General features: G+C 38.5%; 1 protein-coding gene across 1 annotated transcript in view; it reads left to right on the forward strand.

Annotated features, from left to right (window-relative positions):
• PARP8 (poly(ADP-ribose) polymerase family member 8) overlaps nt 1-12,556 on the forward strand; it is a 63,561-nt gene that overhangs the window by 17,580 nt on the left and 33,425 nt on the right. Inside the window, exons 7-11 of the mRNA XM_034072694.1 lie at nt 1,231-1,325; nt 4,751-4,811; nt 5,843-5,933; nt 8,844-8,910; nt 11,937-12,062. Of these exons, the coding sequence (XP_033928585.1) occupies nt 1,231-1,325; nt 4,751-4,811; nt 5,843-5,933; nt 8,844-8,910; nt 11,937-12,062 (440 nt within the window). The remainder of the gene's footprint in view (nt 1-1,230; nt 1,326-4,750; nt 4,812-5,842; nt 5,934-8,843; nt 8,911-11,936; nt 12,063-12,556) is intronic.

Genomic DNA, 12,556 nt, shown 5'->3' on the forward strand with positions numbered 1-12,556 from the left:
CTGAATGTGTCCAAATCCAAGGAGTTCATCAACTTTTATGGAATTACTGTCATTCTAATTGTTGTAAAGAAATAGAATTAAGTTCACACAATCGAGAGCATATTGCTTAACAGGGAAATAGTAATAGACTGTGAACAGATTGTTCTAAGTCTAAAGAGGTATTTTGGTCCTTGTGAAAGAGAGGAGGATGTTAATTACCTTGACATCCTACAGTCCAGCCAAACCAGCTCACAAGTTTTGCTTATTAATCTAAAAGAGGGAGGATTCTGACTGTATGTAAGGAAGAAATTCTTTACAATGAGGGTGGTGAAATCCCGGCACAGGTTGCGCAGAGAGGCGGTAGATGCATCATCCCTGGAGATACCTAAAACTAAGCTGTGTGTGGTTCTGGGCAACCTGATCTAGATGAAGATGTTCCTTCTTATGGCAGGGCCTTGGATTAGATGACCTTTGGTGGTCCCTTCCAACCCAAACTATTCTATGATTCTATGATTCTATTATTCTACACTGTAAGTACTAACATAATGTTTTCAATTTTTCATGCAGAATTTAAAAAATATGGGGATAATTTCTAAATACATGTTTCTTTATAACTTCTCTGGTAAAATACTAAAAATGAGAAAGTATTCTTTAATTTTAATTTTTCATTTGATACCATTGCACTGGTGGATAGAATACAGCCAGTGGGTCGACAGAAAATGTAACTTAGATGCTGCGATACTTGGTATAAAGAATAGATTTATGCTTCTCTTGTTAAGCCCAAGCCATTCTGTGTCTAATACATGTGAGAGTGTGACAGCAAGCAAGAGGGATCAAACCTTTGACCTATAGTGGTTGAACTGGGGTGATATGTCTGGGGAGATCTAGTTCTTCTCCTACTTACCAGTTTTAAAAAATGCAGAAGTGCCCCAGAACTGATTCCAGGACAATAAGGGACAGAGGATGAGTCAGTTGCAGCTTCTCTTTACACAAACAGGAGTGGGACCCTCAAAAATTTTGATGCAGGAGTGGGACCCTCAAAAAAATTTGATGCAGAGATGCCTGCTTTGCAAATCGCATTAATTAGCAGGGTTAGGCCACGTACGTGCTTCAGCTTGTTAACACAGTGTCCTTTCTAAACATTGCATTAAGGGATCTTAATGCAGCATGTTTTTGCAGGGGAAGCTTTCAGAAGCCTGGTGCCAGTAATGAAATAAATAAGAACTCACAGGATATTTTTCTCCCTGACAGGTTAACTATGATGGAGAACTTCACAAGCACCCTCAGCTGGAGGCTGATTTGACAGCAGTGAGAGAGATCTATGGACCTAATGCAGTATCTCTCAGGTATGGTACCGATCTTTCAATATTGTGGAACCTTTAATGTTTAGGAGACTGAATTCTTTCTGGACCTTCTCTGACTGCCAGAGCACAAGTCTCTTCTGGTGATTTCTGCATATTGTATGGCAAAAGGAAGGAGTATTGCTGGCGAGCAATGATGCTTTCTTGGGGGGGTGTTGGGGTGGTTGAGTTCTGATTTAACTGTCTGTGCTCAGAGCAAGCCCTCACAGGCTGTTACAAAGCATATTTGTGTTCTGCAGTTCAGTTGGTATTTGATCAGACTGTTGTATTTTGTTGGAAATTAGTATTCAGTATTACTCTAAACCCTTGTTAAACTCCTGTTCTGTCATATTCTGTCTTTTGTCCTGGAGGGGAGCAAGAGGAATGATAAGAGGTTTAGTAAATGTTTTTCCTAGGGAAAGATTGAAGGTATTGGATTTATCTAGTATGGGAAAAAGAGAAGACCTAATAACAGTCCTTCTTTCAAAGAAGCTGTTTGTAGATAGGAGGAGTGATCAAGTTTTCTCATCTTGAGAGAGACAGTAAGTAACTAGCTGTGCTAGCAACAAGAATTCATTAGGTTTTAGGAAAACTTTCTAACTGTGGAACTCTTATCACAGGTAGATTGCACAGGTTAATTACACCAAAATTCTGTTGGACATACATGATATGGCATATGGCTCTATGGTATTTTTATTACAGTTCTGGTCTTTTATAACTTCATTGTCCATCTCTGTAATCTTAATGATTTCATTAAAATAACACATAGGCAAGATGAAGCAGATCTGTCAGATGTATTACAAAGAAAAATCTCAAAGTTGTTGTACAAACCATGTAATTAGATACAGAGAATATAATAAATTTAGGCATACATATATTGGAAGTAACAATTCCCATTAACCTCTAAACAATAAGCTCTGTTATTTTTGTCTAAGAAGAGAGATCATGTATACAACCAAAGTGTACTATGCCTTTTGAAATTAAATGGAAATTTCATTACATTTTGAGGACCTAGGGAATTAAAATCCAAATAATTGCATATGGGCTTAGGAAATGAATGAGATGTTTAGTTGCCAAACCGATAACTATGAAATTGAGAATACCTTGTTGATATGTTCCCTCAGGCTCCTAAAACGATATGTAACCTTTCAAAAACTTAATGCATCTAATTTATTTTATCAATTATTTTCACTGGAAGCAGTGTGATCTCATTGAGCTCACTGCAGTAAACACTGGCATTTGTGGCTGCTTTTGGCATGTGAAGAACTTTCATGCTTCTTCCACTCCACAGCTGTTGAAAATACTTTTAAATTCTTGGAAATAAAAACCACATCATTAAGCATTGTTTCATCCTTCTCCTGCAGCTCCACTTCTCTGTGGAGAGAGAATTCTGTCTGACAGTGACACGCACTAAGATGCTCATTTCCTACACAGTTGACCCTCCTTTAGTTGTCTCTCGCTGTCATATTGTCATTGTCTTTTGCAGTAGTCACCTCCAGTTAGAAAATATATACCTGCATGCTTTTCACAACTGCCCTTTGAAAACTGGCCGTCAAAGCCACCGAAGACCTATTCAGTATCTATTTACATTGCTCATGCACTGGTGGACAAAGGACCTCTGGGAGCTTCAAAATCAGGATGTGTTCATGGAGCTCTTGTAGGAAGCAGATCATAAGCTGCAGCTGCTATAAGAAAACGTAATTTCTTCCTCCCTTTCAGCTTTCTTCCTCCTTTTTAGTTTGGGGAAGTAAAACTAGAGTCAGCATCATGTGTCTAAAATCCCTTTTCTGGGGTCATAATAGAGTGGAGCCTCAGAGGTTTCAGTGAGTATGGAAATTCTGCAGTTATAAATTACTTTTATCTTAGCCTGTCTTCCACTAATATTTCTGTGTTTCATTAGTTTAACTGTACTCCTGTTTAATGTATGAAATTATGCTTGTTCACAGCCTTTTGCATCTCAGTCATAACATCAGTCTGCATTCCTAAATATTATTTAAGACTCCATAAAGGTCTGTTCTTTGGATCTTCTGAAAAATTAACAAAAAAAATCTGAGATCACTGGTGTGTAGGATAGTGGTGAGGCCATTCAACAGGTGGAGAATTTCTCTGTTTCAAATAAAGGTTTTTAGTGAGGTCAGTGAGCATCTCTACAGCTTTGGGTGAGCTCTGGAGCAGCTCAGGGTCACTGGTGAGCCTCCAGATAACACAGCCCTGACAAACAGTTTACGTACCCTGTGAGTGCCATGTGTGGACATGTCTGATCTAGAGAGACTTTGCGTTTGCCCTTACCCAAGAGAACCATTGGGGTGCCAAGGTTTAGCAGAACAGGTTTCCCCCACCAAGCTTCACAAGATGTTGAGGCATTTCCAGTGCAAGCTAGGTCCTACCAGGGGCTGAGAGGCCACTTTGATAAGTCATAGTTATAGTCACAATGCTTTTGTATTTCAGAATTACCTTGTCAACTTATTTATGCACAACTGCTACTATGCACTTAGTCTAGTTTAATAGAAAAGTATGGAAGTCACTGTGAGAACAGACATATTAATGCAGTGTAAAGAAAAAGAAACCTAGTGACTAGAAGCTAATCTGTGAAAAATTGAGTATGACTGTACTTTTCCAATGTTGTCCACTTAAGTAATTTATATGAAAATGAAAGCAGGTTTTTTATTTAGGTTTATGAATGAGTATTTTCTATCTGTGTTGTTCAGAAGTCTTCAAGTACTTCAAGTACTTCCCCTTCAAGTTCAAGGAGGGCAATAGAATGAGTCAGAAAATAAAAAGCAGAGAAGTCACACTTTAAATGTAAGATTTCAGATGGCAAAGAAACATCTATGAGCATAAATTAAATCTGAAACTCAGGGATCCCAGCAATACTGCATGTAACAGATAAAATAAGGTAACTATTGCCTAGAACATGTTACAGGGCAGTCTTTATGTTTTGACAAATGCTTGAATGCATAAAGCAGTCTCACAGGTATAATATGCCACCCTCTAGGATGTGCTGCATTTGTTGTCAGTGATTTATCACAAACCTCTCCTTAGGTTACTGGCTGTTAAACTGAAATACTTTAGAAAATTAACTAGGGTTTTCTTTTGTCATTTATAGGAGCAGCATGTTATTATATGTATGTTATATTGTTTTATTGACTTATTCAACACATGAGACAAAAATATATAACAGCAATGGAAAGAGAATTTGGGGGAATTAGTAGAAAAAGAGATTTAGCCTATTTAAGCAAAATCTACTGAAAAATTCAGTGCAGCAGTTAGTCACCCACTGTGAATATCGATCGAATCTATGCAAATGTGCATTTTATAACCATTCTGATTTTACAGATGAGATTATCCTTCATAAAATCTTCCTGTTATAAGTACTCCTGGGCTGAGTAGTATCTTAAAGAGCTGTAATGTAATGTAATTCTTTCTTTCAGGGAATATGGAGCCATTGATGATGTAGATATTGATCTGCATATTGATGTTAGCTTTCTTGATGTAAGTAATCTAATCACAGCATTACATAATGAACATTAATACCCATTTAATTCGCCTACACTTCAGACTCTCTAGACAGCCACCTAGACTTTCTTTTTCGAAGTCTTGATCTTCACAAGTGGCTGTCACATTATTGATTGCTACTCAGTGAAAAGGTTTCCTTTTCCTTTTATGACCACATTATTAAAATACTTTATGGGCTGGTGCATTTTCTTTCAAACATGCTTTGTTTATGATGTTTTAACTGATAGAATAGAATTATATATATTTTTTTTGCTGTCCTAGACATTAGTTAGGAGAAAGCACTTCACAGAGTCCTGGAGGGAAGAAGACTAGAGTAATCCTGTGCACTTCTTAACATCTGCACCTGACTAGGGAGAAGCTTGAGAGGCAGAAGAGACACAGGACAGTGGTGCTGTAGGGAGAAAGCATGGCTTTTGTAACAGTTACGCTGTCAGTAACTTCAAACTTAACCTCATCTGTGCAGTAGCTTCCAGCCCTCCAAATAGAGAATAAAAATCAATGCTTTTAGGGACATCGCTAGCTTCTGCACAGATAAGTCATATTATCAAGTCAGCACAGCCCATAACATAGTTGTTCTTGGGCTTTTCTAAAATATAAACAAAATCTGATCATACCTTATTTTAATCAGTCTAAAGGACCAGAAGTTTCCTTTGCCCGATGTTTTGGGGTGAGAGTTTCCTTTCCATTCTTATTTGCTCCTTTGCTTCTCAGCTTTGAAACAGTATCTCTTGATAGATTGAAATGTGTCTGCTTGTACCCTAGATGTAGTGTTGGGTATAAAGCTGTGCTGCGTTTAAATGAGCATACTTAAGAACTAGAAGCAGTCTAACACTATTCTTAGGGACATCAGCAGGCCATAGTTTGTCTTGAGTCTCTAATTTAAAGTCGATTTTCTACAACTGGGTAAATGGATGGATGTTTATAACAACCCTAAGGTATACTGACAAAATGCATCAGTTCCTCATGATGGCTAATGGTGTCTGTTGTTTTTTTTTATCTTAACCTAGGAAGAGATTGCTGTGGCTTGGGATGTAATTCGCACAGAGCCTATAATAGTGCGATTGCACTGTTCACTTACACAGTACTTAAATGGCCCAGGTTAGTCACCTCTGTATTCTTTGTATGCCTTGAGTGGTGTCTTGGTCCAGACCATGTAAAAGGTGATAGATACTCTTTCACTGTCAAATCTTTGACCCTGCATGTGCATAGATCTGCTAATCTACTTGAGAGCAATCCCACTAGTACTGAAATTATACTTACATATGTTTGCATGGCTTAGGCCCTCAGTAATGACATGGATATTTAATTTAAACTTTCATAGATTGATTTTTGGAACTTGTTTTCCTGATATCCTTTGGAATTCAGCTGCTTCCCCTAGGAATTCCCCTAGGAATCCCCTAGGATTAAGGAATAAAGATCTACAGTTTCTAATGTGTGATTTACTGATTTGGAAAGTCAGGCATCATCTGCACAGATGAGATATCACTGGTAAGGTAGACATGCACAGACCTGTGCAGCACATTGATATGCATTTTTTCATACACCTTTGAAGAATCAGGCCATGATAATTATCCTTTCAGCTTCTGATTTCTGTATGACTGAAATCTGGGAATCTTTAGATTTGATTGAGTAAACTTTCCTCATGAGAATAAAACTGGTCAATTTCTGAAGAATTAGCTGAAGATTTGGAAACACTCTTATGCAGAATTCAGCTTCAAATGTATTTTTACAGTGGGAAGTCAGAAGTAAGTTGCAATTTAGAGTCATAATTTGCCTGGCTTTGGAGGCTTCCAGTACAAGCTGTCAGTTCAGGCTTATATCTGTGGAAGAATTCTGCCTCTGGAAAATGAATAGATATTTCCAGTCATAATATGTTTAGAAAAATCTGTCCCAATGAGCTATTTTAGGATATGTTGCCTGCCGACACTAACTATAAGCTATATTCTATTCATTCAAATAAGCATTTCAACATATCAATCTTTTTTTACTTTTTTTTTTTTGCTTGACTGTGGTCTTTTTGTCTCTATTTGATTGCTTTAATCTTTCTTTGTAAATATGCAAATCTTAAAGTATGTATTTGCTATAGCAGGCAGCAGAGTTAGCATTCAGAGTATTTCTATCAAAATGTAATTTAAAAAATAAAAATGCAGCAAATAAGAGAAGGTGAAGCGTGAAGAGTATGCAGTAAGAAATGATCTAGTGAAATGAGAAGTAACATCAAAATATCTTCTGCACCACTGGCAAGGTTAAAACAGGAAGCTTAGTTCCCAGTCCTGTAGCTGACTGATTGTGGAGAGTGCCTGAGTACCAAGAAAGTCAAAATCACTGCCAGAGGCAAGTGCTTCAGGGATACTGGTTTTATGAGCTCAGCTGCTGTTGCAGCCATGTCTCTTTATTTACCAGAAAAGCATGGTGAGATCCACCGCCTTTTGTGTTTAATTCTCTGTGAATTCCTTTCTCCCCTTGCATATGTTTTTTATTGAGACTGCTGTATGATAACTTTATGCTACATTTTTCTTTATGCTACATTTTTTCTCCTATAATACTTTCTGTTGATCAGTAAAAGAAACAGAAATGCAGTATACTCTAAAGCACAATGGGGGTGTATTAATACCACCTTGTATAACTGTATGGTATCTTGATTTTAGTCAGTCATTCTTCTAGTTAATAGCTTGTCCCATTATTCTATTGTGGACAGTTCCTCCCACATGCCTTAGAAAACTGTCTTGAATGAGCATGAATCAGCTGTTGGAGGTACTGAGATGTCTCATCTGGCTGTAGAGTTTAGTAGTCTAGAAGTCAGAGCTTAAGACTGCTGGTCTAGATGTTTCTCATTGAAAATATCACCCCACCACTGCGTATCCTAAATTTAGCGATCTAAAGACATTGCTAACCCTAATCAAATCATTCTTCCCTTTTGAGAAAGTCATCAGTTTGTTTTTTAAGAGATCATAATTGAATAATAACATCACAGAAAGGCTATCTGCAGGGCTTTGAGCTACATGAAATTAGACAGCCAGGTTAGATATATAGTATTTTAATTTTAAACTTAATTTATTAAAGCAAAATTAAAGGATAAACTTTGACATTCTGAATAAAATCAGAATAATATAGATTTTAAAGTACTGATTTATTTTTTTCTAATAAGATTTGAACCAACCCCAATTTTTTTGCCTTCATTCCTTTTTTATTTTACTGTAGTCATTACCATCTTATGTAATATGAAGTATAAAGTCTATTTGTGCTTGTACATGTTTTGGCTGTTGTCCTGCCTTGAGGACCTGAGGCAATCTCAGCAGTGCTTGATTCCATCTGCTACTTTTATCTAGTAAATGTTGTAAAGGACTTTAGTAATACCAGGAGCTAATTTCCAGTTTTCACCCCGTACAGTTTCAGTTTTCTGACAGATGAGTACAGATATACCAGTGTGAGGATGGGTCCTGACGAAAATTTAGGGTAATCCTTGGCCACTGGAGTTCATGTACCTGGCACATAGATGACAATTAGAGATCTTGTATTAAAAGGTTATCAGAAGGAAAGCCCAGATACTAATTAATTCAGTTTATTTCACTCTGGATTTCTTCATAGTCACAGGAACTGTACTGTGTAAAGTACTGTGTAAAGACTACTTCCTTGGAATAAAGTTCAAGAGACAAGGGAAGATGAATTACCAGTCCAGATACATCTAATCTGGTGCTGCTCTCTAGTACTTGAATATTCTAAAAAACAAAGATGCTTTTGCAAAGAAAATTAGTGGAAAGAGCTAGATCTAGAAGAATTCAATTTCTAGAATATTTACTTGTAAAATTACAAATTATGTTATCTCATATTCCAAGAAGGACCATTCATTTCTTACTAGACTTTGATGACATGTCTACTTTCACCAAGTGGCATTGTCTATAGTAATAGTACAGATAGAAACAGGGCCCTTGTATATGACTTACATGGTTATGAGTTCTTGATGATTGCTGTAAGTTCATATATCAACAATATCTCACTTTTCTGTAGTGCCATCTGTGGATGTATTTCAGATCTCTACCAAGGAAAGATTTGGGCTCGGACATCAGCTGAAAAAGTAAGTCTAGAAAAGTATAAACCCCTGTTTTTAGGCAAAAAAAAATATACTCTTTTAAGTTCCAGGACCATGTCAAGTAGCATAAGATTTACAGGTTGTCAATTTGGTGAAATCAAAGTGGTTTGAACTTGTTTTCTTTATGTAAAAAAATAACAGAACTTGCCTTTTTAAGTTCAGTTTTGACAGTTGTTCAGGAGAACCTGATCTGTGCTGCCTGCCAGGGTTTTCTGTCACTTTGCTGCCAGTTATAAAGTAAGCTGCAGAAGTTCAAAAGACTGTAGCTGGGAGTGTTCAATTTCATCTTTCTGCTTAGCTGGTGAAGCCTTTGGAGAGGAATCTTTTTGAGCATCATGCTTATCCTAAGGGGACTTTCGTGGTGCCCTCTAGCATGTACCACAGTAAGTAGGCCATCTGCAATTTGAGGAGAAGAGGCAAGAGCAGTTGGAAAAAATTGTTCCATGTATTCATTTCATGGTACAATTCAATTTAATACAATTTTGCTGAGTCATCTTTTCACATGTGCTTGTGTATGTGAATAAAATTACGAGAATATAGGCTTTAATATCTGACTATTACAACATTAAGAATCCCTTAAGAAAAAAAAAACGTTTTCCTGTTTGATGTTTAAAGAAATTATAGCCTTCTATAAGGAAGTGAGTAGGTGGAGGGATGATGGTAGAGCGGTAGATATGGTTTTTCTTGATTTCAGTAAGGCATTTGATACTGTCTCCCACAGCATTCTCATAGATAAGTTAAGGAAGTGTGGGCTTGACGATCAGGTAGTGAGGTGGATCAAGAACTGGTTGAAAGGAAGAAGGCCAAGAGTTGTGGTCAGTGGGGCAGAATCTAGCTGGAGGTCTGTGACTAGTGGAGTCCCTCAGGGGTTGCTGCTGGGACCAGTGCTGTTTAATATTTTCATCAACGACTTGGATGAGGGAACTGAGTGTACCCTCAGCAAGTTCGCTGATGACACTAAATTCGGAGGAGTGGCTGACACACCACAAGGCTGTGTTGCCATTCAGCGAGACCTGGACAGGCTGGAGAGTTGGGTAGGGAGAAACTTGATGAAATTCAACAAGAGCAAGTGTAGAGTCTTGCATCTGGGGAAGAAAAACCCCATGTACCAGTACAGGTTGGGGGTTGACCTGCTGGAAGGGAGTGAAGGGGAAAGGGACCTGGGGGTCCTGGTGGATAGGAGGATGACCATGAGCCAGCAATGTGCCCTTGTGGCCAAGAAGGCAAATGGCATCCTAGGATGCATTAGGAAGGGTGTGGTTAGTAGGGCAAGAGAGGTTCTCCTCTCCCTCTGCTCTGCCTTGGTGAGGCCGCATTTGGAATATTGCATCCAGTTCTGGGCCCCTCAGTTCAAGAAGGACAGGGAATTGCTTGAAAGAGTCCAGCGCAGAGCCACAAAGATGATGAAGGGAGTGGAACACCTCCCTTATGAGGCGAGGCTGAGGGAGCTGGGTCTCTTTAGCTTGGAGAAGAGGAGACTGAGGGGTGACCTCATCAATGTTTACAAATATGTAAAGGGTGGGTGTCAGGATGATGGAGCTAGGTTTTTTTCAGTGATATCCAGTGACAGGACAAGGGGCAATGGGTGTAAACTGGAGCATAGGAGATTCCATGTTAACATCAGGAAGAACTTCTTTACTGTGAGAGTGACAGAGCACTGGAACAGGTTGCCCAGGGAGGTTGTGGAGTCTCCTACGTTGGAGATATTCGAGACCCGCCTGGACAAGTTCCTGTGTGATGTACTCTAGGTTACCCTGCTCTTGCAGGGGGTTGGACTAGATGAACTTTTGAGGTCCCTTCCGACCCTTGGGATTCTGTGATTCTGTGAAATTCAGTGCCTTACAAATGAATTAATGTTATTAAAATCTGCATGGTACGTGACTTAAAGGGAAAAAATGAAACAATCCCCAAACATCAAATGCCACTTTAAATGTTTCAGTACTTACGCTGGCTCTGATTTGTGCACCAGGTAATTACTGAAGGTTCCATAAGACATTTTCAAGGACATAACTGTATAACTCACAGGTGAGCAGAAGTCAGAATACCCATCAATCCCACGGCCCCTCATGGCTGTGACAACAGGATATTCATCTTTGAAGATTTACTGAATTTTCTGTAAACTGCCACCCTGACTGTATCACTCAAAGACTCCCACTGCTAGGTTAGTCACAAAGTAATTTGACTTGGAAGGAAGTGCTGGAGGTCACCTAGTGCAACCTCCTGCTCCAAGTAACACAAACTTCAACGTTAGATTAGTTGACTCAGAGTCTCAGGCAGTTTAGCTGTGAAATCTTCAACCTTTGTGGATAACCTATTGTACTTCTTGTGGATGTCTTCTTTGTAGAGCCTTTATGGTTCTTAGCTTTCCTTGCTGCAACTTGTCACCACTGGTTTTTGCTGTCCATCTCTGAGAAGTGTCTTGCTCTGTCTTCTCTGTAAACCCTCTTTGAGTACTATAATATTTAACATCCTTACCTTCATGTTTGTGCCTTAGGAGAAGTTGTGAATGCTCCATCCCTGGCAGAGTTTAAGGCCAGGTTGGGTGGAGTTTTGGGTTGCATGGTTTAGTGCGAGATGTCCCTGCTCGTGGCGGGGGGGTTGGAACTAGATGATGATCTTACGGTCTTTTCCAGCCCTAACTATTCTATGATTCTACTTGAGCAGCATGGGTGTTCTAGCCTACCTTCGTAGTCCCTGGAGAGACGAAAGTGTGTAGTTGTATGTGATGCCTTTGAATCAGTTGTATATTTCTATGAGAGACATACCAGCGTAAGTCTTGCAGTGTTGTTGACATAGACTGTACTCAGTAAGAGTTCCATGTAAATTGATTTTACATGGGGAAAAAAACATTTTTGAGGAGCTGAGGCATTCAACCATCAGTCCAGATACATGCCTATAGAGTGAAGATACTGCTTCATGTTCCCTATATGATGAGCAGAGAGACCCTAGTATTAAAATGAGTTATGTCTTGGCTAGGATGAGAAAAAACTTTTGTTTTCCTTGATTTGCAGAATCATGCAGACATTTGTTACACAACAGTGGAAGAACAGCAAAGAGAAATCTAATTGTACGCACAATAAGAAGGTGTCTGACAAAAAGGTGAAATCCCCTCTGCACATCTTTTCTACATTGCGCAGGTAATAGCAAGGAAAATTACCTTTTACTATCATATCCTGTTCTAAATCCATAGCAGACTTCACAAGGTGAAATGTTGACTTTTCTCCACAGAGAAGTGCTCTATTTATATCTTACCTCATGGGTTTCCAGTCCTGGCCTTGCATGATATCAAAAGTGAGCTAGGTACTGCAGCTTCTAAGACTATTTGAAGGCAGGGGTATCAGTTTCCTGCTCTCTGAAACAGCCATGTTTAATCTAAAATTCAAAGTAATAAATTTTATTTTATTTAACTTGTATTTTTATTAGCTCGGTAGCATTTGGCTATTACTTGAATAGCAAGTATATAAGCATAAGTGATATATATAAGTAATATACAGCTGTGTGTATTTTTAATTTTTTAAAACTAGAATGGTCATTTATGAAAGACCCTCTCCGCTGTCTGAGTATAATAATGTTCACCACTTCTGAAATGCAGACAGCGAATTTCAAAGAGCAAAGGCATTAAAAACAGAAG

Source organism: Melopsittacus undulatus, chromosome Z (genome assembly GCF_012275295.1).
Source record: "Melopsittacus undulatus isolate bMelUnd1 chromosome Z, bMelUnd1.mat.Z, whole genome shotgun sequence".
Lineage (NCBI taxonomy): Eukaryota > Metazoa > Chordata > Aves > Psittaciformes > Psittaculidae > Melopsittacus > Melopsittacus undulatus.